Here is a 26,237-nt window from a genome sequence, read left to right as displayed (position 1 = left end):
GGGTCATATCAGAGCTATAGCTTCTGGCCTACACCACAGCCACAGCAACATGGGATCAGAGCTGCATGTGAGAAATACACCACAGCTCACAGCAACGCTGGATTCTTAACCCACAGAGCAAAGCCAGGGGTCAAACCTGCAGCCTTACGGATACCAGTTGGGTTCGTTAACCACTGAGCCCCAGTAGGAACTCCAATTTTGTAAAATTTAAGGGCCTTTTTTTTTTTTCTTGACTCACTGAAAATAAGAGAAAATAACCTTTAGTTGAAAGGTGAAGGCTCTTTTAGTTTTCTATGCTGCTTTCTAAAATCATGAACTTTGTTCTTTAGAGCAACTTATGACTCTCATCTCTGCTGCACGAGAATATGAGATAGAGTTCATCTATGCTATTTCACCTGGATTGGATATTACCTTTTCTAACCCTAAGGAGATATCTACATTGAAACGCAAACTGGACCAGGTAATATATTTACCTTTCCATTTTTTTCCCCTTAATGAGTATATGAAACTAAAAAGTTTTCTGAGCTGCTTTTATAATGTTAAAAGGAAACCAAATTCAGAATACTTCGTTTCTGTACTTTTAAAAAATCATTTTGATAAAGGACTGTTTTCTAAAGTCAGAAGAGCTTTACTGGAGGTATTCCCAGAGGTTTTTGTTTGTTTTTTTTGTTTTGCACTTTTAGGGTTGCACCCAGGGCAAATGGAAGTTCCCAGGCTAGGGATCGAATCTGAGCAGAAGCTGCCAGCCTACTCCATAGCCATAGCAACTCAGGATCAGAGCTGCATCCGGGACCTACACCACAGCTCATGGCAACACTTAACCCACTGAGCAAGGCCAGGGATCGAACCTCATCCTCATGGATCCTAGTTGGTTGTGTTAACTGCTGAGCCAAGAAAGGAACTTCCTCAGGGGTCCTTTTTGTTTGCGTTTTATTTTTAATTTTATGGCTGAACTCAGAGCACATGGAAGTTCTTTGGCTAGGGCGTGACTCTGAGCCACAGCTTTGACCTTTGCCACAGCTGCAGGAGCCCTGAGCACTGGATCCTTTAACCCATTGCACAGGACTGGCGCTTGAACCTACAGCTCTGAGCGACCTGAGCCACTACAGTTGAATTGTTAACCTGCTGCACTGCACTGGGAACTCCCCCAGAGAGTCTTAGACTTGGGGTGGATACTTACTACAGATTCTGGGTGAGTCTGAGTTAAGTGGCCCAGAGCACTTTTTTTTTTTTTCTTTTGTCTTTTTGCTATTTCTTTGGGCCGCTCCTGCGGCATATGGAGGTTCCCAGGCTAGGGGTCGAATCGGAGCTGTAGCTGCCAGCCTATGCCAGAGCCACAGCAACACCGGATCCGAGCCGCGTCTGTGACCTACACCACAGCTCACGGCAACGCCGGATCGTTAACCCACTGAGCAAGGGCAGGGACCGAACCCGCAACCTCATGGTTCCTAGTCGGATTCGTTAACCACTGCGCCACGACGGGAACTTCCAGAGCACTTTTTGAGAGACTGTATGCTGTGGGTGCTTGCCTTAACTTCTGAGTGAGGATCCTTAACGCACTGAGCGAAGGTAGGGATCAGACCCTCATCCTCATGGATACTAGTTAGGTTCGTTACAGCTGAGCCACAGTGGGAAGTCCTAAAGTAGTTGAGGTTCTATGGATAAGCTTTTGAGAGGTTATTTTCCTATTTGATCATATTCTACTATGTTGATTTTTCTGATTGATGGCTTAGGTTTATGTGCAAAGAAATTAATCGGCATTAGAGTATTTTAGATGACTTGGGTTTTTTATGTCTTAGAGTTTTCTTATTATTCATGGGGTTTTTTTTTTTTTTTTTTTTTTTTTTTTTTTTTTTGTCTTTTTGCTATTTCTTTGGGCCGCTCCTGCGGCATATGGAGGTTCCCAGGCTAGGGGTCCAATCGGAGCTATAGCCACCGGCCTACACCAGAGCCACAGCAACGCGGGATCCGAGCCGCGTCTGCAACCTACACCACAGCTCACGGCAACGCCGGATCGTTAACCCACTGAGCAAGGGCAGGGACCGAACCCGCAACCTCATGGTTCCTAGTCGGATTCGTTAACCACTGCGCCATGACGGGAACTCCTGTTTTTGTTTTTTTAACTTTTTAGGGCTGCACCCATGGCATGTGGAAGTTCCCAGGCTAGGGGTCAAATCAGAGTTACAGCTGCCAGCCTACACCAAGGCCACAGCACTGGAGGATCCAAGCTGTGTCTGCAACCTGCACCCCAACTTAATGAATGGCTATGCTGGATCCCCTGAGCAAGGCCAGAGATTGAACCCACATCCTCATGAATACTAGTTGGATTTGTTTCTGCTGCGCCATGATGGGAAGTTTCTTTTCTGTTTGATTTTCTAGTCAGCAGAGGTAGAAGGATAAGCCACATTATAGAAGCTTTGTTAGAACATACTGGCATATTGCATTCAAACCCAAAGGAAAAAATGGGTCCCAGAACTGTCTAGTTATTTAACATAGAAAATGTAGAGACAATGATTTGGTTGTGAACATTCTACTAAGGAAAATACTTGATTTTTAAATATAACTATTAAATATACTCGAGGGAGTTCTCATTGTGGCTCAGTGGTAACAAATCTGACTTTTATCCACGAGGATGCGGGTTCCATTCCTGGCCTCGCTCAGTGGGTTAAGGATCCGGCGTTGCTCTGAGCTGTGGTGTAGGCCGGCAGCTGCAGCTCTGATTTGATCCCTAGCTGGGAACCTTCCACATGCTGCAGGTGCAGCCCTAAAAAGGAAAATAAATAAATAAATATACTTGAAATGCTGTATTTTTAATCCTTGATGAGCTGGTAAAGCATTTTGTTTTGAATTTCTTTTCCTAGGTTTCTCAGTTTGGGTGCAGATCATTTGCCTTGCTTTTTGATGATATTGACCATAATATGTGTGCAGCTGACAAAGAGGTATTCAGTTCTTTTGCTCATGCCCAGGTCTCCATCACAAATGAAATTTATCAATACCTAGGAGAGCCAGAAACTTTCCTCTTCTGTCCCACAGGTATTGTATAATAGCTTAAACATAAATAATAGTTGATTATAAATAATAGCTTTATATTCAACTAGTCTTGAAACATAACTTTCAGAGCACCACGTATGGGTTGTGTTGTATTATCCTCTCTCCCTTTGGTATATAAAGGTAGGAATTCTTTTTGTAGAAAACATTTCTCTAGATCTTTTTTTTTTTTTTTTTTTTTTTGTCTTTTTGCCTTTTCTAGGGCTGCTCCCGTGGCATATGGAGGTTCCCAAGCTAGGGGTCTAATTGGAGCTGTAGCTGCCGGCCTACGCCAGAGCCATAGCAATGCCAGATCTGAGCCGCATCTGCGACCTGCACCACAGCTCATGGCAATGCCGGATCCTTAACCCACTGAACAAGGCCAGGGATCGAACCTGCATCTCATGGATACTAGTTGGGTTTGTTACTGCCGAGCCATGACAGGAATTCCTGTTTGTTTTTTAAGTACTGGAAGTGTATAAACATTATTACGTTTTGAGCATTAGGGGAGAGGGGATAGTATTGTCAAAATAAAAACAAGAAAAAAGCAAATTTACATTGCTTTTAACTTAGTCACTTGTCATTTCCTCCTACTTTTTTTTTTTCCCTGCCCTTGTATATCAGTATCCCTTTTCATTCCTCCCATTCCCATCTGGGCCCTTACTTCCGTAGTCAGCATATAGAAGGCTTAATGGTCCACCCCACCCATCTTTCCCTGGTTCCTTCCTTTGAAAATGTTGTTTCTCTTTTTTTGCCTGTCAAAATACAGCCTTTAAGAGAATTTCCCCAGACTCAACTTTTTGTTCAGGAAGTGTTAAAATAAATTGTAAGAAATTGTAGACTGAATTTATTTAACTGTGTGTATGTGTATCTTAGAGTATTGTAACCCATGAACTTTATCTCAGTGATCTGATACTACTAGACTATTCAGGTAATATTTAGTAAGGTCATACGTGGGAATTTCTTAATTTGCTGCAATTTTTTTTCTTTTTCATTAAATTTTTTTTTTTTCTGTTTTGGCCACCTCTCTGGCATGTGGAATTCCCAAGCCAGGGATCAGATCCGAGCTTCATTTGTGATCTAAGCCTCAGCTGCTGCCATACCCAATCCCTAACCCACTCTACCAGGCCAGGGATCAAACCTGTGTCCTAGTGCTCCCAAGATGCTGCAGATCCCATTGTGCCATAGCAGGAACTCTTTGTTTTTTGTTTTTTTTTTTCTTTTTAACTTACATGTTTTTTAAATTATTTTTCCTCTTTTGTGTGTATGTGTAGGTTTTTTTTTTTTGTTTTTTTTTTTGTTTTTTTTTTTTTTTTGGTCACTGCAAATTTTAATTAGTTGTACTTGAGTACTAATAGGGGTGTAGTGTTGCATTCTTTCTGTTATAATATAATCAGTCCAATCTGTTTGATCTCTAATTATAACAGAAATGTAGGCAATTCAGAATTATGTAGAAAAATGCTAAAAATTCTAATTATTTCTTTAGTAAACTTGTATTTTTAGTAAACGTAGGACCATAGGATTGATCTGTCCTACTGTTGGAGGAAGGATATTAGATTTAATGAATTGATTATTCTAATTTTTTTATAAGTTGATTCTTATATGAATTACCCACTTGAGTTTACTTGTTTTGGGGCATGCCTTGGAGGTCTTTTATCATTTGATGAAAAGAAATTAAAATCAGTGGACATTTTGTCCCCGTTCAAAAACTCATGACCATTTCACTCCTCTTTGACTTATTTTTTCTCCTACATTCAGAATATTGTGGCACTTTCTGTTATCCAAATGTGTCTCAGTCTCCTTATTTAAGGACTGTGGGTGAAAAGCTCCTGCCTGGAATTGAGGTGCTTTGGACAGGTAAGTTTTAACAAATTATATAGTAAAACTTTTAATTAACTGGGACCTAAAGAAATTGGTTGTTCTGGTTAATTGGATACTTGAAAAAAAGTTGAGCCATAACCATAACATATTTTATTCCCTTTCTTTTACGAAGTATATGTTCTTCACTAAGTATTTAAAAAAAAAAAAAAAAAAACAACAACAACAACTTTGAGGGAGTTCCCTGATGGCTTAGTGGGTTAAGGATCTGCATTGTCACAGCTGTGGCACAGGTTCGATCCCTGGCCCGGGAAATTCCACATGCCGTGGGTGCAGACATAGAAACAAAACAAAAAACAACAAACATCTTTGAGGATTTTGCACTGAGTCTGAATATCATTTACTTTTTTTTTTTTTTTTTTTTTAGGGCTGCACCCACGGCATATGGAGGTTCCCAGGCTAGGAGTCTAATTGGAGCTGTTGCCGACCACCTATGCCAGAGCCACAGCAACGCCAGATACGAGCTGTGTCTGCAACCTAGACCACAGCTCACGGCCATGCTAGATCCTTAACCCACTGAGTGAGGCCAGGGATGGAACCCAAAACCTCATGGTTCCTAGCCAGATTTGTTTCTGCTGCGCCACGACAGGAACTCCTGAATATCATTTACTGACTGCTAATACAGCTAATGGGATCTGGATTAATGGGTGTTGATCCTAGCACTAGGAGAATGTTTTATAAAGTGAAAGCAGTAATGCTAGATTGACAGCTAGTAATTAATGAGCTGTATTAGTTTGTATTCTGAAAATTAAGGACAGAAACCCACCCCAGAGTTTAGGTTACTTAGTTTGTCTAATTAAGGATATACTATATATGATAGGGAAAAATATTAATATGAAGAATTGTTTCTTATTAATGTATCGGGTTTTTTTTAATCCTTCCCTAATTTCTTTTTTTTTTTTTTTTTTTTTTGGTCTTTTTGCTATTTCTTTGGGCCACTCCAGCGACATATGGAGGTTCCCAGGCTAGGGGTCTAATCGGAGCCGTAGTGGTCTGCCTACACCAGAGCCACAGCAACGAGAGATCCGAGCCGCATCTGCAACCTACACCACAGCTCACGGCAACGCCGGATCGTTAACCCACTGAGCAAGGGCAGGGATCAAACCCGCAACCTCATGGTTCCTAGTCGGATTCGTTAACCACTGCGCCATGACGGGAACTCCCCTAATTTCTAATATATCAGTTTGAGGAAACTTGCTCAAACCTTAAATAATCATATCTTTTATTTATTTATTTTTTATTATGGTTGATTTACGATACTCTGTCACTTTCTGCTGTATAGCAAAGCGACCTAAACTTCAATATATATACATTCTTTTTCTCACATAATCCTCCATCATGTTCCATCCCAAGTGACTGTATATAGTTCCCTTTGCTATATACAGCAAGATATCATTGCCTATCCAAAACATTCATACCTTTTAACAACAAAATTTATATCTAGAAATCTGACGTGAGAAAATGTTGAGTTAGGGGCACAGAACTGAGTGAAAGGACATGTTGCTGTATGTTTTATAAAGAAAAATTGTTAGAAAGTGTATATATATAACAAGGGAAATACATTTTAAAAATTACATTCAATGTATTTTGAAGAACCATGTATGAGGGTATTTTAATAAATGGTGGCCATTATTTCTAGGTCCCAAAGTTGTTTCTAAAGAAATTCCAGTAGAGTCCATTGAAGAAGTTTCCAAGATTATTAAGAGAGCACCAGTAATCTGGGATAACATTCATGCTAACGATTATGATCAGAAGAGACTATTTCTGGGTCCTTACAAAGGAAGATCCACAGAACTCATCCCTCGGTTAAAAGGAGTCCTAACTAATCCAAATTGTGAATTTGAAGCCAACTATGTTGCTATCCATACCCTTGCCACGTGGTACAAATCAAACATGAATGGAGTGAGGAAAGATGTAGTGATGAGTAAGTAGATGATTTAATTCTTGACTTTGGGAGGAGAGTTTGGGGTTAACTAGAACCATTAGCAAGTATATATTCCTTTGTCATCAAGATTTAAGAGGATTTTTTTTAAGGTGGTATTTAGTACCATGAATGAGATGTTTATGATAGATGAAGGGCTGAGTGGCTTCAGACAAGTTACATAATAACTTCTTGGCCTCACTTCTTTATTTTTAAAATATCGACTTAGACTTTTAAGGGAACTCCAGGGAATATTTTCTTTATGAAAAGTAGTATAGTGCCTTCAGGGAGTTGCCATTGTGGCTCAGCGGGTTAAGAACCCTACTAGTATCCATGAGGATATGGGTTTGATCCTTGGCCTCACTCAGTGAGTTAAGGATCCAGTGGTGCCTCAAGCCACAGCGCAGGTTGCAGATGTGCCTTGGATCTGGTATTGCTGTGGCTGTGGTGTAAGCCAGCACCTGCAGTTCCAGTTTGACCCCTAGCCTGGGAACTTTCATATGCTGTAGGTGTGGCCCTAAAAAAAAAGTATAGTGCCTTTAACCTTGCATTACTAGTAATTGGTACGCAGTGGACATTAATGAATGATTTTACTAGTGATTCTAAAATTAGGGTTTTTTTTTATTTCAGTGGGAATTTTACATTTAGCAATACATTAGATGACTCTTCTAGGTGAAGTAGTTAAGTGTAGGGTCTTGGTTGTTTTCATATTGGTATACTTGTTCTTGTTGCAGCTTTTTGCTTCTCTGGTTTTACTGTAACAGGTATTGTAATCCAAACTGTTTTTGTGCTCTTTCTCTTTTTTGCAGCTGATAGTGAAGACAGTACTGTATCAATCCAGATAAAGTTAGAAAATGAAGGCAGTGATGAAGATATTGAAACTGATGTACTTTATAGTCCGCAAATGGCTCTGAAGTTAGCTTTAACAGAATGGTTGCAGGAGTTTGGTGTTCCTCATCAGTACAGCAGTAAGTTTGGCATTCTTTGTGAGGGGGTTCCATCACTTTGTTTGAGACCTAAAGACTATTTGTGACGTGTCTTAATAGGCCCACCAGGCAAAATGAAATGTAGGGATTTAGAGGATAACGCTTTTAAAATCTTATTTTTGGGAGTTCTTTGGTGGCTCAGTGGATTAAGGACCTGGCTTTGTCACTGCTGTGGCATGGGTTTGATCCCTGGCCCAGGAACTCTCACATGCCGCAGTGCAGCAAAAAAAGGTGTTACTTTTGGTCTTAAATAGCTTTTATCTTGATGATATGCTAATGTGTTTTTTAAAACATTTTTTTTTCGAAATAGTTGTTTTTAAATACACATCTTCAAAAGAGAAGAAAATAATAGATGTTGAGATGGTTATCATCTGTTCCCCCTCCTCTTTTCCTCATCTCCCCAGTGGTTTAGAGGAAGTAAGCCTTTTTTTTGAGGCTCATATATTTGGAATCTCAAATTTAGGTTCATAGTTGAAGATAGGATAAGAAAACATTTCTCTAGATCTGATTTGTTCTGTTTCTAATTCTGATTATCTTTCTGGGAATTTATTTTTATAGGTAGGCAAGTTGCTCACAGTGGAGCGAAAGCAAGTGTAGTTGATGGGACTCCTCTAGTTGCAGCACCTTCTTTAAATGCCACAACTGTAGTTACAACAGTTTACCAGGAGCCCATTATGAGCCAGGGAGCAGCCTTGAGTGGTGAGTCCACAGCTCTAACCAAGGAAGAAGAAAAGAAACAGCCAGATGAAGAACCTATGGACATGGTTGTGGAAAAACAGGAAGAAACAGACCACAAAAATGACAATCAAATACTAACTGAAATTGTTGAAGCTAAAATGGCAGAGGAATTGAAACCAATGGATACTGATAAAGAGAGCATAGCGGAGTCAAAATCCCCAGAGATGTCTATGCAAGAAGATTGCATTAATGATATTGCCCCTATGCAGACTGATGAACAGACAAACAAAGAGCAGTTTGTACCTGGTCCAAATGAAAAACCTTTGTATACTGCAGAACCAGTTACTCTGGAGGATTTACAGTTACTTGCTGACCTATTCTACCTTCCTTATGAGCATGGACCCAAAGGAGCACAGATGTTACGAGAGTTCCAGTGGCTTCGAGCAAATAGCAGTGTTGTCAGTGTCAACTGCAAAGGAAAAGACTCTGAAAAAGTGAGTATGCTTAATTTATCTGCTTCTCTGGCCTGGATGGGTCCTCATGCTGATGATATGGAGGAAGTCTTAAAGAGAATTAACCATACCTTGGAATGTGTTCTATAAAGTAGGTGTGGACTCTACTGTATAAAGTAGGTAGATACAGTTCCATAGTTTGACCTTATGGTTGATGATTTTAGGAATATATGTCAGTTTGGGGAGACACAAACTTGTATTGCTTGTCCTAAAGAATTTAAGCCCAGTGTTTTTTTTAATATTATGGTAAATTTGCAGGTACCTGATAACAGCTTAGTTTATAACTGTTTTAGATTATGATTTAAGCTTTCGATTTTTTGAGTTTTTTTATTGCTCCTCAATAGATTGAAGAATGGCGGTCACGAGCAGCCAAGTTTGAAGAGATGTGTGGACTAGTGATGGGAATGTTCACTCGGCTCTCCAATTGTGCCAACAGGACAATCCTTTATGACATGTACTCCTATGTTTGGGATATCAAGAGTATAATGTCTATGGTGAAGTCTTTTGTACAGTGGTTAGGTAGGTGCACCAGGAATAATCTCTTCTCCTCAGATATATTGTCCCTTAAAAAAAAAAAAATTATCCCATAGGGAGAAAAACATTTAGGATATTGGTGAATTTCCAATTGTGTTTAAATTCCTTGCTTAGATTTCTTTCAAAGGTATAACCAGTCGCAGACTTGAGGTGCAAGCCTCAGTAGATATATTGAGCACATTGATTTTTCTCCCTTGGGCTAATTCAGCATAAATATCTTGAAAATGTGTAGAAAGTACTGACTTTAACTTGCTCTGACTGAATGCTTCCTGGATGGAACCCTGTATATACCACTTTTACCTGATTTGGAGATGAGACACTATGAATTGTGACTCTGTAAGCTCTCTGCTGCTTGCTGTGTCTTGATAACATTAATGCTGTGTTAACAGAACAATTGCCGAAATGACCTAAGGGGCCTGGAAAGAGGAAGCCGTCCTCCCAGCCCTGTGCGCATGCGAGCTTTAGTGTAGGCTATTCTGGTGCTACTTGATATTATTTCACTGGCTTTTTCTTTATCTCTCTACCAAGTAATTGGTTTTAGCAGGGGATAGAAATTGCAATCCCCTGAAAACTTTCTGCTTTGTTAAATGGACTTCTGGATGTTTCTTTTGAAAACTGATTTTTTTTTTTTTATTTCTTTTATTATTTTTTTTTACGTTCTCAAACTTGGTAAAAAGCACCAGCATGGCCAAGTTTCTCCAGGGATCTCATTTCATTTCCAGGTTTTCAATCAAGCTATAAGGAATATGTAATGGCCTTACACATAGCACACAGCAGGCAGCAAGGCTAACTGACATGTCATAGTTTTCATAGTAGTCACAAATACTATGATGGGTTACATAGCCTTGGTTATGAAATAAAAGTGTGAAACACTGTGAACTTAGTGTGAAACACTGGATGCAGGAGTGGCAGCAAAGAGATTTCTCACTTTCTGCCTATATTATTACTGTGATACAACTTATTAGCAGCTAAAAAGAGAGTTACTCTTAATTTGAAAATAGAGAACTTTGGGTTCCTGTATATGTAGCACAAGAGGCAGAAGAGAGAATTTTGATCTCTCGTTACAAGGCTCCAAGACGTCTCTTCTCTGTGATAGAAGTCTGCCTTTAGACTCAGGAAAAACTTCTATATTGATTGTTGGTGGTGGCATTTGCCTTTCAGGCTTCTGGCCAGGGGGTTATAATTAACCCTTATAGGGAAAGAAGTCTTAAGTTCCTAACCTGCAATCTGGATTATTGAACTAGAAAATACTGCTTAAAACATTTGATATTCAGCTTTAATTCAAGAATTACTAAGAATTCTTGATTGTATACAGTATTGCTGCTTTTTTCTCTCATGCTTTACCTCTGTACTGTGTAATTATGAGGGTAGCTTTCCCGAATTGTATATAGCTGTTGCACAGTCTCAAGGTTAGAGCATTTTAGAAGTTTTAAATAATCTTGGCATCCACATAGCTTTTACAGCAGCTCACGACATGGAGAGTATTTTCATGGTTCTGTAGTTATTTAAGGGAAGTGCTGATTAGAACCCTTCATTTTCCTCCTCTTTCCAGTCCAGCTGGCATTCAGTCCTTTAAAGATTGTGGCTATGCAGTACTTTTGATTACTAACGACTTCTATTATCTTCTTCCCCATTGTGTACAGATGGGAGAATCCTCAGCCCAAGTTCTACTACTATTGGATGGACAGCGGCAGATGTTCACAGCGCGTCATGATTAATTAGTTTAAATTGAAAGGTTCTGTGAGGTAGCTCAGGTAGATTTAAGGGCAGTAGGCATGAACTGAAGTCACGTTTGCGCAGCGACTGAGGCATTAACCATGTTTTCATTTACACAGCTCTTCGTACATGCAGCTTTTTATTGTAATAGTTGAAAGTGCTAGTTATGTTGTAGTCTCAAAGTGAGGGGTAGGGGAAATTGGCTGATCTTAAAGTTTGAGAGGCATAGATTTTTTTCTGCAGTGTAAATTTACACTGAGCTATGGAATGGGGCATGTTCTCTTCATAACCTAAATTTTGACCCTATTTCATATTTATTTTACAAACATTACATTATATATATATATATATATATATATATTTAAGTACCCCTACCCCTGAAAAACAGCAACCCTGGATACAATCTCTTAACGGGCCTGAATTGTCAGCAAAAAAATTGGTTTGCTTTGGGACTGTCTGACTAGCACACTGTATATTGTACTGATGAGACTGTTAACTTGAACAGGAGGTAGAATGCTGTCTTCAAATGGAAAAGGACTATGTTGCGCTGCTTTATCTTGTCAGAAGACTAGGCAGGTGATTTTGGTTTGGCCTCCAAGTATTTGCTGTTAATTACCTCTTATTTATTGCCTATGGAGTTGGTTAAGTGGTGTCAGTGTTAAAGGTCTTTGCACAGCAAAGCCTGCCACTCCATGTATGAGCTAAGTGCACTACAAAGATTGTAATGACCAATTAGAGGAGCTAGATACCGTCATACTTTTCTTAAAAGTATGTTTTAGCTCTGGACAAGTTAGGATCATCTGTCAGCTCTCCTTAGTTCTCAGAATCTGTCAGACTGGTATTATTACTAGTCAAGTCTGAATTGTCTGAATTTGGATTGTCCTTGTCAAGAAAAAAAAAAGTACTCGTGTTTCATTGTGAAGTTATTGAACAATTTCTTTTCTTTATTTTGCTGACCTTAGTTTTCTGACAAGATTAACCCTTTTTCCCCCCTCCTTCCCTTTCCTGTACCTTTCCTCAAAATGTAAAATGTGACTTCAGACAGGTTTAATTCCTTCATGGGCTGTGATAATAAAATGTCTCATCAATCTCATTTCACATGATAGTTACTATAATTTTGCTGCAGAGCAAGCAGCTTCCTTGATTTTTATAGCTGCACCTAGGATATATATAAACTTGATCCAAGCAGACTTGATGCTGTCCTTCTATTAATTTAAGAAAGGGTAAAACTCTTAACAGTGATTATCATTAATCAGAAGATATTAAAATTCTATTATAAATTTAAAAAATTATTATCACAGCCTTGTCCTGAAGCCCTGGATTATTATTGTTAGAGAGCTATTTCCACAAAGTGTTTGTTAGTTTGTTGGACGTTTGAGACCCCAGGAAATCCCCTTTCTCGTAACGTTCTCCGCTTGGATCTGATCTCAACAGGGTGTCGTAGTCATTCTTCAGCACAGTTCTTAATTGGAGACCAAGAACCCTGGGCCTTTAGAGGTGGTCTAGCAGGAGAGTTCCAGGTATCAATATGAATTCACAACTGAATTGACATTTTCTTTGTTTTATGAGAAACCTTATGTTGCGCATCAGATGGCTGGAAGGATTGGTCTGCCGAAGGCTTTCTAGTCCCAAATTCAATTTAGTTATATAGCTGGATTTTAAATGAAATTTTCCTCCTCTTTCACAGTAATTTCTGAAGGAGATGCTGCCAATTCCCCCCCGCGCCTGCGAAGCGCAGCGGCTCTAGGTATACACTTCACATTGTTTCTTTGCAGGTCGCACAGCATTTTAATCTGCGCCCGCAATGCACAATGCGCGCATGCTTGTCTGCCAGTGGAAACTCCATGAGCAAAAAGGATGAATAGTTATGCAAGTGAATGGTGAAAGGGCTTTATAGATGAAACTTGTAACAGTCCAGAATGAAAATTTGAACAAAATAATGACTTTTTTTGGTGTTGGAATTTGTTCATGGACTTTTCAGGTGCTCTACTTTTCTCCCCCCAACAGGTGCCCTGCTGCGCACAGCAAACTGAAGCGCATTGCTTTGGGGATAAAGCGTCTCCTGGACAGATAACCCTCTTCAGACCAAACCTCTCCTCCTGACATTCTGTTCTGCCATCTTTTAGTAGAGAGATGGTCTATAAGATTGGTTTAAAAAAAAAAAAATAGATTTCTCATAATTGGAATAGTTTTTTTTGGTTTTGTTTTGTTTTCTTAACTGTAAACCTAAATCCCCAGTAGTATGCCACTAAAGCTATATAACTCAGTTTGGGTAATTTCAGAAGCACTCCCTTCCCCCAGCAAAGAGGTGTTTATGTTAGTAAAGCATAGTGTACCCCTCTTCTTTAGGTCTGCCTGCAGTAGCCAGTTAATGTTAAGTTGGTAATCTGCAGTGCACACTCATTTGCAGAAATGGCCATCTTCCCAACACTAATCCATCTCCCCTTTTTTTCTTCCCACAGCGTTTGCTGCCAATTGATGGAGCAAATGACCTCTTTTTTCAACCACCCCCACTGACTCCTACCTCCAAAGTTTATACTATCAGACCATATTTTCCTAAAGATGAGGTAATTGTCTATCTACCTGCCCATGATTGTGTGAACACTTAATACTTTCTTTTGAACTTCCTGGTTAAAAGAATAAATATCGTGTCTTAAAATAGAAACTTTAGATGGAGAAAGTTTAAAACATGGAACGCCAGATGTTTAAGGAAGAGCATAAGGACTTTAAACTCATAGTATCTTATGCCAAGTCCTTTAAAACATTAGATAAGGAGTTCCTGTCGTGGCACAGCGGAAATGAATCTGACTAGGAACCATGAGGTTGTGGGTTCGATCCCTGGCCAGCGTTGCCGTTAGCCATGGTGTACGTCGCAGACGCGGCTCAGCTCTAGTGTTGCTGTGGCTGTGGCGTACGTAGGCTGGAGGCTGCAGCTCTGATTAGACCCCTGGCTTGGGAACCTCCATATGCCATAGGTGCGGCCCTCAGAAGACAGGAGACAAATAAATAAAACATTGGATGAAACATATTCAGAGTTCAGTTACCAAAGAGTGTGTCTGAATGATAATGTCGTTTTTGGCTGACTTTCTGCAGTATATTGGTTGTCTGTAGTTTTCAGTTACAGAAAAAAAGCAAAACTGCTTAAAGACAATAACATTTAAAACATTTTGGATATATAGAAGACTGAGACTCAGCTCATAGTTTGCTGATTTTGAATCCACTACTTACTGCCTACAACTTTCTCCCTGCAAAGCATGTTTACTGTAACATGCTGTTTTCTACTGGTTTTACAAGTATGACTCAATGCATAAACCTTCATTTAACAAAATGATATTTATGAGAAGCCAGGCATTTTTGTTACTCCCTCTTCCAGAAGTCCATTCTGACTTCTGAGTCATATTGTTGTTAAAATCTGTTGTCATTTTTCTTGATGCGTTGCTTAACTAGATTATGTTTTCAGGCTTCCGTATACAAGATTTGCAGAGAAATGTATGACGATGGAGTGGGTTTACCTTTTCAAAGTCAGCCTGACCTTATTGGAGACAAGTATGTGATAAAGTATTTGGATTTTTGGATTTGGGAGTAGACATTTCATAGCTAGGTTTATCAAGTTGAGGGGAGGTGATAACTAAAAGTATAGTTTTTTTTTTAGAAGTCCTTCTTTAGCTTTAATAAAATCTGAGTATTAGTATGTGTGTATTTCCAGTTTATATTTACATCAGATTTAGTTTCTACACATTGTCATTTGAGTGTATTGGGCCTTATATCATTGAATTCTAGTTATATGTTAGTGTCTTATCTCATTCTGGCCTCTTTTCTTCTGAGCAGGTTAGTAGGAGGGCTGCTTTCCCTCAGCCTGGATTACTGTTTTGTTCTAGAAGATGAAGATGGCATATGTGGTTATGCCCTGGGCACTGTAGATGTGACCCCTTTCATTAAAAAATGTAAAATTTCCTGGATTCCCTTCATGCAGGAGAAGTATACCAAGCCAAATGGCGACAAAGAACTCTCTGAGGCCGAGGTAATACACAGATTTAGAATTACACACTGGTGATTTTTTTTTTTTTAATACTTATTAAAAAAACAGGCAGGCTATCTTAAAATCTCAATGCTTTCTAAATTTCTTAACAGAAAAGAATTTTTGGGTCTTACACTTTTTTTTTTTTTTTTTTTTTTTTTTTTTGTCTTCTTGCCTTTTCTGGGGCCACTCCTGTGGCACATGGAGGTTCCCAGGCTAGGGGTCGAATCGGAGCTGTAGCCACCGGCCTACTCCAGAGCCACAGCAACACAGGATCTGAGCCGTGTCTGCAACCTACACCATAGCTCACAGCAACACTGGATCCTTAACCCATTGAGCAAGGCCAGGGATTGAACCTGCAACCTCATGGTCAGATTCATTAACCACAGCGCCACGACAGGAACTCCCCGGGTCTTACTCTTATTAGCATGTTTTCCACTGTTCCCTACAGTTTTTGATTTGGAGACATTGCCATAATATTTTTTCAAGTAAGAGCATAATATAGACAAATATTTCCTGTTTTCTTTTTTTTTTTTTTTTTTGGTCTTTTTAGGGCTGCACTTGTGGCATATGGAGGTTCCCAGGCTAGGGGTCAAATTGGAGCCTTAGCCGCTGGCCTACAACACAGCAACAGCAACAGCAATGTGAGATCCTAACCAGGTCTGCAACCTGCTCATGGCAATGCAGGATCCTCAATCCACTGCTGAGAGTTGCCAGGGATTGAACCTGCATCCTCATGGATACTAGTCATTTTCATTTCCATTGAGCCATGAGGGGAACTCCTCCTTTCCTGATTTGAAGGACCAAATTTAAGGACATTTTGGTCTTCTTTGGCTACTCAGAGCAAGTTTAGGTATGTAAAAATCTCTTATTTGCATGCTAATGAAGCTAACTTGCTTTCTTATTGTAATTAGAAAATAATAGGGAGTTCCCATAGTGGAACTAATCCCGACTAGGAACCATGTGGTTGCACCATGTGGTTGCGGTTCCATCCCTGGCCTCCATAGGTTAAGGATCCGGCATTGCCCTGAGCCGTGGTGTGGGTCAAAGACACAGCTCAGATCTGGCGTTGCTATGACTGTGGCGTAGGCCAGCAGCGGTAGCTCTGATTCTGTCCCTAGCCTGGGAACCTCCATATGCCCCGAGTATGGTCCTAAAAAAGCAAAAAAAGAAAAGGAATGAACTTTAAAAATCGTTTCTTTTTGGAGTTGCTGCTGTGGTGCAGTGGGATTGGCAGTGTCTTGAGAGTGCTGGGACCCAAGTTGAATCCCTGGCCCTGCACAGTGGGTTAAGGATCCGGCGTCGCCACAGCTCCAACTTGGGTCAAGAATGTGGCTCGGATCTGATCCCTGGCCTGGGAATTCTCTATGCTATGGAGCAGCCAAAAAAGAAAAAAACATTTTTTCTTGAGGATGGTTTTTGTGCTCCATGAATACTTTCCCCCCCATTTATTTATTTATTTATTTTTAGGGTCACACCTGTGGCATATGGAAGTTCCCAGGCTAGTGGTCAAATCTGCCTACAGCTACCTGCCCTACACCACAGCCATTGCGAGGTGGTATTCTGTGGCAGCACCAGATCTTTAACCCACTGATTGAGGCCAGGGATCAAACCTGCATCCTCATGGATACTAGTTGGGTTCTTAACCTGCTGAACCACAATGGGAACTCCTCAATGAATACTTTTAGATGATCTGTTTGGACTCATATTTGTGACATTGTCTTTTTTCTTCCACATTGCTCCTCTTCCACTTTTCTGAAATTCTCTTCCCTCTCCCCCACACCAGTGTACTCACATTCTCTCTGTAGATTATTACTGTATTTCACTTTTTGCTCCTAGCTGGGTAGCTCTGTAATAAGAGGCTGCTTTGGAGTGACCTTCCTTACTTGGGATCATATCAACATTGACTGCAGCATGCTGATGATTGAGCTGTTGATGTGTTGCTTTTCCATATCTGACAGTTTTGAGCATAGGAACATAGAAAGAATGACCAGTGTATGTATTACAAACTTTTTTGTACAAATTGTAGTAAAGTATATATATATATATATATATATATAACATAAAATTTACTGTCTTAGCAGTTCCCCAGGTGGCCTAGTGGTTAAGGATTTGGCCTTGCCACTGCTATGGCTCATTGTCACTGCTGTGGCTTGGCTTTCATCCCTAGCCCAGGAGCTTCTGGATGCTATAGACAAAGCCAAATTTTTTTTTTTTTTTTTTTTTTTTTTACTGTCCTAAGAATATTTTAGTGTACAGTTTGGTAGTGTTAAGTACATTGGCATTTTTGTGCAAGCAATACGAACTTATAAAACTTAGTTTTGTTTTGAGTAATTTTTTTTCTTTATTTTTTTGGCTTGCAGCATGTGGACTAGGGATCGAACCCATGCCACAGCAGCAACCTAAGCCACTACAGTGACAATGCTGGATCCTGAACCAGCAGCACCATGAAAGAACTCATATTTTGGATAATTTTAGATATACAGAAGTTACAAAGATAATGCAGAGTTCCAGTGTACTCCTTATCCATTTTGTACATGTGTCCGTGTCTGAGAAACCAACTTTGGTACATTTCTAAAAACTCCTCATTTTGTATATCAGTTTTTTCATTAATGTCCTTTTTCTGCTCTAGGAGCCAATCCAGTATACCAGCTTACATTTAGATAAACTTTGTAAAAGTGAAAACGCTTCAACGAGAATTATAAGCTGCTAAATTCTGTGTGTGGTAATTTTATAATAACCAGAAGTTATTGAGTTTTGCTTTTCTTTTCCTATTACTGAGTTCTGTAGTTGGGATATAGATTCACAATGACTAGCCACTGAAAGCCAAGCAGTTCTTCTAATTTTTACAGAAAATCATGTTGAGTTTCCATGAAGAGCAGGAAGTGTTGCCAGAAACTTTCCTTGCCAACTTCCCTTCTCTGATAAAGATGGATATTCACAAAAAAGTAACTGACCCAAGTGTAGCCAAAAGCATGATGGCTTGCCTCCTGTCTTCACTGAAGGCTAATGGTGAGTACATATTTGTGGCATTACTGGTGTTTGGGGGGTTAGGGGGGACAGGACTATATTTTAGGATAAAAAGAAAAGTGAATTTATATTACCTTCCCCACCATTTATGGTTTTGCTTCTTAACTACTACTGGTGCAAGAATTGCATATGAATCATTGAAATATTACTGTTCTTATACTGTGAATGCTTAGAGCCCCAATTAAATGAGAAGTGAATACATGAAGCTATGTTTATTTTTCCAGGAGACTCAAATGATAATTGAACATTAAATGAGCCTGGGAAAGACTTCATTTAGAAATGAATGCAGAATCCCTGTTGTTGGGTTTTTTAAACAACTTTTTAAAAATGTGAACTTTTTCACCTTAGGGTAATACAAAAATGTGTGGCTCATTGCGCTCTCATTAAAGAAAGGGTCGTTGATTCATGAGAATGCACTTGTTGCATCTTTCTCTCCTTCGATTCAGTGGTGTCCCCTTTGTGGGATAATTTCAACAACTCTGTCTAAAAAGAATAATTTTCACTGTTAAGCTCAGAACTGAATCATGCAGGTGTTTGAGGTATGTCTTAACATAAAACACATTCTGGTTGTATTGGCTTATGACGTAGGCTGGAGTAGGTTCTGCCCTCTGGGGCCCTCAAAAGTACCTTTTAAACAGGCATCCTTTGCCTTGAAGTTTCTTACAACTTTGATAAACAAGAAGCTTCTACAGTATAGCACTGGGAACTATATCCAATCTCCTGGGATAGATCATGATGGAAAAGAATATAAAATAAAATGTATAACTGAGTCACTTTGCTGTACAGCAGAAATGGGCACAACATTGTACATCAACCATACTTTAAAGACTTAAAACATTATATAAGTGGAAAAAAATTCTTTTTCGGAGTATATTTGTCAGTTAAGAATTGTATGGAGTTCTTGGAGTTCCTGTTGTGATTCGGGTAATGAACTCAACTAGTATCAATGAGGATGCATGTTTGATCCCTGGCCCTGCTTAGTGGGTTTGAGATCCAGTGTTGTCATGAGCTGTGGTGTAGGTCTCAGGCGTAGCTTGGATCTGGCATTGCTGTGGCTGTGGTGTAGGCTGGCAGCTGTAGCTCTGATTAGACCCCTAGCTTGGGAACCTCCATTTGCTGTGGGTGCAGCCCTAAAAAAAGAGAACTGCAGGGAGTTCTCCTATGGCACAGCAAGTTAAGGATACAGCCTTGTCACTGCAGTGTTTCTGTCCACCACTATGGTACAGCTGTGACCAAAAAAAAAATAATTGTATGTATATAAGGTGTGCAATTTGATGATTTGAAGTACTGTGAAATAATCACCGTATCAGTCTAGTTACTATATCCATCACTTTTGTAGGCTTGATCCCTGGCCTCGCTCAGTGGGTTAAGGATCTGGGGTTCCTGCAAGCCACACTATAGGTCCCAGATGTGGCTCAGATCCAGGGTTGCGGGGCTGTGGCCGGTAGCTGCAGTTTTGATTCAACCCATAGCCTTGAACTTCCATATGCTGCAGGTGTAGCCATAAAAATAAATAAAATATATATCCATCACTTTAAGATAGTTATCACTGCAATATTTATGAATATTAATATTCATTGACTTTTTAATACAGATTTTAAAAATTGATATTTAGGAGCTGATATAGATAAGCACCTTCTATGATCTCTTTGAAATATATTAATAACAATTCATAATTCTACTTAAGTGATTTTTTCAGATTTTTTTAATTAAAAAATTTTTTTTATTACTTAATGGATTTTATTACATTAAGTGACATTTATAATTTGAATATTTTTTGTTTTTTTCCTTAGGTTCCCGAGGGGCTTTCTGTGAAGTGAGACCTGATGATAAAAGAATTTTGGAATTTTACAGCAAGTTAGGCTGTTTTGAGATTGCAAAAATGGAAGGATTTCCAAAGGATGTGGTTATACTTGGCCGGAGCCTGTGATGTTTGTTGGCACTATGAACTGTCAGAAAGTCTCTTAACTTCACCTGGTGGGTGGTGGTTGGGGTCTTCATACAGTTCAGCCTCTGGAGTGGCAACACATTGGCTGATTAGGATTGAAAACAAAGAAGACTGTGTAAAACTCACTCATCATACTTAGAGAGACTACTCACTGGTTGGAAGAAGATAGTATTGCTGCAAATCCTGTATGAAAGAGATGTGGGCCTCCTTTTTGAGTCTTGTGTTAGATGCCAAGACCTCTTACATGGGCTTATAGGGAGGGGTCTTCAATAAATGTAGTCAGCACTGTTTTTTGCATCCAGTGTGGTTGCATTTCTCACCTGAGAGTAATCAAAATCATTTGTCATCCTCTTTGGCTTATTGAATGAAACGTGTCTCCTCCTTTGGGGACATGGCAAAGATGAGAAAGATTTGGTTTCTGAGGCTTCAGGGTGGAGATTCCAAGTGGGATGGTTATGGCATAGTTTAAGCTGAGTAAATGATTTCACTTTGGGCAGTTTTTCTGCTTTTTGTGAAGCCATGGCCAGTTGTCTCTTGTAGTGACCATTGGTTCAGGCATGTTGTACTTTGTAGGGACAAATGTGCAGTTGTTTGTGGCGAAAGCCTAAAAGTGACAAACTTGTAAATTTTTTTGTATATAAACTAGCTGTAACCTGACTATTCTTTGTGTTTATTGGGTTTTGTAATTTTTCCTTCTGAAAATGAAAAGGTTGGTTCAGGATGGCACTTTGAATAATATAAATCAGTGGAAAGTGGATTTTCTTTGCTTTTTTTTTTTTTAAATAAGTTGTATTATTTTTGAAGTGCCTCCCACATAGGGCTAGGCCATGACCACTTTGGGTACGAGAGCCTAACTTCATAGGACTCAATCTGTTGCAAAGTGCAGTCACTTCTGGAAATTAACCTCGATGAAGATCAGCATGTGAAATGTTAATTTTGACATCTGGCAAGAAGGGTTCAGGGACTAATTGATCCCATTTGCCCTCGGATCAGTTGTCCTTTAATTTCAAGATCTATTCCTACTGGTTTTATTAAATCAGTCTTTAGTTTTTGCATGTTTGTATCTAATTTTTAAAAGAATGAGCACACTTTAACCAATGACTTATGGTTACCTTTTGTCTTTCCTTTAAACGGGTTCTGAAAGCTTCAAGTATTCTAATTTAGATTTGGTGTTTTTAAGGGTTCTGAGCATGAGGCTAGCAGGTAATCTCTGCAGGATTTTTTTTTTTTTTTTTTATGATGGCTGGCTGGCTTCTCCATTGGTTCATAACTATTTTGTTACATTGCTTTCCTGCAGTTTTGTATCAGCTGTTTTAACTTTGAGCTGAGAGGGGAAGGTCAAGGGGGAAGGAAACTTAAAACATTTTCCTTCATAGGTTCCCATCAGTATGGACTTTGGAAAGAGAGTTTTTAAAAAGCATTGTATTTAGTGCTGCCTAGTAACTTTCAACCAAAGCCTGTGAGTGCACTGAGTGGGTGAGATGAAGGAAGGAGGCCTCTTCATATACAGGGTTAGAAAACCTTCAACTGATAGGAGGATATAGGTATGCTATGTTGGACAACTGGAACCAAGTTTGTAGTTTTCAGGGCTGGGATGAAGGGAAGATATCTACAAGATACTGTTTTAAATGGCTTAATGTCATTTGATTTTCTCTTTAAGTACATTTTGTACACTAGTGGACAATTCTAGCATTTTATCTGGAGGGTTCCACAGTCATCCTATGGAATCAGGATTTTTCGCAAGTTTGCTTGTGGCTTTATCTTGGCTTTTAATAATCAGTTTGGCTGGTCTTCTGGTCACAGAGCTAATAACTATGAAACAGATGTCCAGGCCTCTAGGATTGTAAAGTGCTATGTTATCTTCTACGGTTATGAATATTTATTAAGGTTGGGATGACATTTCATTGATTGTTTAGATCACAGCTCAGTTTCTGTAGAAAACAAACTGTAAAACTATCTGAAGACCATGCAAGAGGCAAAATAAAACTTGAAGTGAATGTGTGTGATGGTGTCCTATGTAAACCTCCTTCCTGTTTTTGCCTCCTACCTTTTCTCCTGCCCTTGCATTCCTCACCTGCAAGCATGTATTCCTCTACATAGCTGTTCCAAGTTAAGAATTAGATCCTTCCTTTTCTTGTTTTTTTTTTGTTGTTTTTTGCTTTTTAGTGTCTCAGCCTCTCGACATATGGAAGTTCCCAGGCTAGGGATCAAATGCGAGCTATGGCTACCAGCCTAGGCCACAGCCACAGCAATGTGGGATCCGAGCCACGTCTGCAACCTACAACAGCTCAGGGCAACCCACTGAGTAAGGGCAAGGATTGAATCAGTCCAGATTTTCCTCAAGGCAAGGTAAAAGGAAAGTGGCCTACTACTTGGCCAAGCCACCTTCTTGCCAAAATTATAACCTGGGTGCGAATCAACACAGCTAGTTTGAGTTCTTGCCACCAAGCAGAGTAAGGAACACAAGTGCCTGATTGTTTGGTCAAAAGGTGAAAGCTGGAGGCAGAGCCCAAATTATGAGACAGGAGTCCAAGGCAGAAAGATGTTCTGGGACTAGCATGCCTTTGCCAGTCCCACGCTTGAGCTGCTAGCAAGCACCAGCAGGCAGCCAGCATTTGAAGTTCAGTGAAGACAGGCAATCACTATCAGATTGCCTTGCTTCTGGATAGTGAACTGCAAAATCAATTAGAGCAGGAACCATATCCAGGAGTGGATGGAGTGGCTTGAATAACACTAGGTCTTCTGTCAGGCTCCTCAGTTCCTTTGGAGGAAAGGCAAATCTGAGCACATTTGCTATTATAAGGAAAAGGCTGCACTATATCTCGCCTTTCCTAGGGGAACTGGAAAAATTTACATTTTACATACACAGCCTTCCTCCAACGAAAGCTCACCTTGGGTTGGGTTGTGGAACTAGAGAAAATGGAGGCAGGAGCCGCTCCCTGAGAGTCTTGGACGTGGAAGTGAGCAAGGACGTTAACACGAATCCCAAGTGCATGTTTTTGCGATGTTACCATCTCCGTGCGGTCTCAATCAACAGGTCTGAGGCTCCTGAGCCAAACTGGGCAATGGCCCCCTGCCCAGAGTGCTTCTCCTTTAATAGGTGGGGCCGGAGCCGCCGCGAGGCTCGGGCTTTGTACGTGTCGGAGGCGGAGCCTCAGCCGGCACTAGCAGCATGGCCACCGGCGCCGCTGCTGCCTTGGGTTTCTTGAATCAGGAGAGCCGCTGCCGGGCCGGGGGTGCCGGCAGTCTGCGAGTCCCTACCCCGGTCACTATGGACAGTTTTTTCTTCGGTATTCAGAAAAGGAGGGGCTGGGGGTGTTACTGGGTCACAGGCAGGGCTGGGGAACAGAAATGCAGATGCGTGCGCGACGTGGGTGGGGACTCAGGGGGCCTCGCACGCGGCCGCTGGAGCGGAAGGGGAGGCCAGGCCCCTGTCCTCTTCGTGCAAGGGGGGGGCTCCACGTGGACCTGAGAAGTGGGCCTGTGAATAGGTCAGTCCTGGGCTGCACGTGAGCCGCCGCCACATGCTCACTGTGCTATATCTCTTCCAGGCTGCGAGCTCTCCGGCCACAGTCGCTCTTTCACCTTCAAGGTAGAGGAAGAGGATGATGCAGATCACGTGCTGGCTTTGACCATGGTAAGGGGCGGGGAAGGCGTGGTGGTGAATAGGACCCGAGCAGGTCACCCGTGGGCCTCTACCCGCGCGTCTCTCCTCCTTGTCCCATTTATTGCGAGTCACTTCCTCTGCTGCCTATCCCCCTTTGGGGAGACTCCCTTGGCCAGGTGATCCAGGGACCTCTGAGGCTGGGCAAGTTCCAGGGTAGATGCCCCCATTTGTGGTGTTCACCCTCACATGGGGAGACTCCGAGGCCCTATGTACCTTTCCCAGCTCTGCCTCACTGAGGGGGCCAAAGATGAGTGTAACGTGGTAGAAGTCGTGGCCCGGAACCGTGACCACCAGGAGATTGCAGTCCCTGTGGCCAACCTCAAGTTGTCCTGCCAACCCATGGTAAGTGTTCTGGCCATACCTCGGGAGGTTGGGAGGTAGGAATTGAGGACTTAAGGACTCCTCACAAGATGGGTGGACCAGGAGTGGCCTAGGCCTTCATCTTTCTCTTCCTTCCAGCTCAGTTTGGATGACTTCCAGCTCCAACCACCTGTAACCTTCCGCCTGAAGTCAGGCTCTGGCCCTGTGCGGATTACTGGGCGGCACCAGATTGGTGAGAGTTTTCTTTGCCTCTAGTGGATTCTCTGTCAGAACTCTTGACCCACCCCACCCATATCTCCCAGTGCAGTTCCCATACAGACCTTGTATGCTGTGCCTTCCATTTTCTGTCCTACTCAAGCCCTTCTCCTTCATGGAACCTGTCCCAACTTCTCCAGCTCCAGTGGTGTGTACTCCTTTGGCTCTTTATAGTCTAGCTAAGTATTAGGTTTTTTTCCAGCTAGACCATAAACTCTGGAGGGTCAGGGTCCCTGCAAGCCACAGGGCATGAATAAATGACATAGTGTGAAGGGGGTGTGGCTTTAACTTCTCTCCCTTCCTTAACTGCTTGTGTGTGTACCAGTTACTATGAGCAATGACGTTTCTGAGGAGGAGAGTGAAGAAGAGGGGAGTGAGGAGGAAGAAGCTGAGTTGTGCCCCATCCGACCTGCTAAGAAGCAGGGGGGCAGGCTCTAACCCTCCCTGGTGAGTTGTGGGGGAGCAGGGTCTGGGAGGGGACAGGAGGAGCAGATGTGGGCCTAGATGCTGACCCCTTGTTTGCTCTCTTCAGGTCAGCTAGCAGCCTGCCACCTGCCATGCACCAGGTTCCTGTGCAAGTTTCAAGAATGTTGTACCAGAGGGGTGGGGTGGGATAGGGCGGATGGGGTCCTGGTTTGGTGCTAGGACAGAGGGAGTCCCATTCTCCATAGGGCCTTGATGTTCTAGTCTTGTACCACACCTGGAGCTTTACTTTCTTCCAGCACTGGAAGGAACTCTGAACTTGTCCTGACTCTCTCTCCCCATTTGCCTGTGAGGTTGGAGGTCAGCATCTGAAGCTCAGGACTACACATTTTTAACATTTTTTACATTTTTGGATAAAGTTTGAAATAAAGTGGTATGGAGTTTTTTTGCAGCTTATTTGTGTGGCTTCTTTCCCTGCTAGGGTGGCATTCCCCTAGGGACCACCAGGTGGCACTGTGGCAGCACAAAGGGTGGCTGTGGAGGGGGGTGTGAGGAAATGTGGGATTTTGCTATCCCCAGGGCCCTGGGACCAGCCCAGGCCTGGGCCCCAGCTGCCTTCCTAGAAGAGGACCTCCCAGCACCAAGCCCATTTCTGGTCCCTAAAGGTGGGGGAGGGCCATCCCAGGAGGTTATCAGCATCCAAACAAGGGGTCTGGGCCTCTGTCAGCACTCAGGCTGATGGGCAGGGGGCAGATAAGGGAGCTTAAGCAGCCCAAGGAATGTGCATCCCTAGCCCCATGAGGGCTCAGGCTCTGAGAGGGCCTGCGAGGGATAGAGCAGAGGCCAGTCTTTGCTCCTCCTTCCAGCCGTGCAGGCCGTCTCCGAGCCAGCCTGGGCCCTTAGAAACCTGATTCCAGGGGCCAGATGGAGGGAGCTGACCAGATTGGGTGACAGGGAAACCAGAATCCGGGTGGCCTGGCATATGGGGGCAGAGGGGAGCCCCTGAGATTCAGCCTCCCGGGCTAAGGGGTTCCTGCCCCTGATCCCACCGCCTGGTCTGGGGATCTCTGGTGCCTGAAACCAGGTGGTTCTGAGGCTTGGCTGCCGATGTGCCAGGAAAGAGAAAGGGATGAACCTGGTGTGAGCATGAGTATGTATGTGACCAAGTCCGAGGTCAGCAGTTCAGCTGTGTTGATGGGTGGGGGAGGAGGGTGTCTCATTGCCCCACAAACAAACAAACAAAGGGTTACCTCCTGAGACAGCCTGGGGCCAGACATGCTGAGGATGGACAGAGAACAGTGCCTGGCCCGCCAGGCCCACTCC

The 26,237-nt window shown here is 41.7% G+C and overlaps 2 protein-coding genes across 4 annotated transcripts in view; both read left to right on the top strand.

Moving 5' to 3' along the window:
- OGA (O-GlcNAcase) overlaps positions 1 to 22,249 on the top strand; it is a 28,957-nt gene extending 6,708 nt beyond the window's left edge. The window contains exons 4-16 of one of the 3 annotated variants that reach the window (XR_014826795.1): positions 330 to 460; positions 2,862 to 3,033; positions 4,786 to 4,884; positions 6,545 to 6,829; positions 7,636 to 7,794; positions 8,371 to 8,984; positions 9,347 to 9,521; positions 11,180 to 12,772; positions 13,715 to 13,819; positions 14,713 to 14,798; positions 15,081 to 15,273; positions 18,123 to 18,282; positions 20,094 to 22,249. Coding sequence is in view for 1 of the 3 variants with exons in the window: in XM_003483548.5 (XP_003483596.1) it covers positions 330 to 460; positions 2,862 to 3,033; positions 4,786 to 4,884; positions 6,545 to 6,829; positions 7,636 to 7,794; positions 8,371 to 8,984; positions 9,347 to 9,521; positions 12,687 to 12,772; positions 13,715 to 13,819; positions 14,713 to 14,798; positions 15,081 to 15,273; positions 18,123 to 18,282; positions 20,094 to 20,230 (2,402 nt within the window). In the remaining 2 variants the exon portion in view is untranslated. The remainder of the gene's footprint in view (positions 1 to 329; positions 461 to 2,861; positions 3,034 to 4,785; positions 4,885 to 6,544; positions 6,830 to 7,635; positions 7,795 to 8,370; positions 8,985 to 9,346; positions 9,522 to 11,179; positions 12,773 to 13,714; positions 13,820 to 14,712; positions 14,799 to 15,080; positions 15,274 to 18,122; positions 18,283 to 20,093) is intronic. The other 2 variants (XM_003483548.5, XR_014826796.1) reach the window with 2 other exon arrangements.
- A 1,159-nt stretch (positions 22,250 to 23,408) lies between these two features.
- Positions 23,409 to 25,365, top strand: NPM3 (nucleophosmin/nucleoplasmin 3). The gene is made up of 6 exons (XM_003359343.5): positions 23,409 to 23,538; positions 23,800 to 23,885; positions 24,138 to 24,257; positions 24,375 to 24,468; positions 24,817 to 24,938; positions 25,024 to 25,365. The coding sequence occupies exons 1-5, from the start codon at positions 23,421 to 23,423 to the stop codon at positions 24,927 to 24,929; spliced, it is 531 nt and encodes a 176-aa protein (XP_003359391.1). The 5' UTR covers positions 23,409 to 23,420; the 3' UTR covers positions 24,930 to 24,938; positions 25,024 to 25,365.
- Positions 25,366 to 26,237: the final 872 nt, after the last annotated feature.

Source organism: Sus scrofa, chromosome 14 (assembly GCF_054392235.1).
Source record: "Sus scrofa isolate SSC_HxYL_T2T_F1_AM1 chromosome 14, Sscrofa_HxYL_maternal_Yorkshire_Landrace_v2.0, whole genome shotgun sequence".
NCBI lineage: Eukaryota > Metazoa > Chordata > Mammalia > Artiodactyla > Suidae > Sus > Sus scrofa.
Note: the sequence above shows the minus strand (reverse complement) of the source record. Positions and strands in the feature narration are given on the sequence as shown.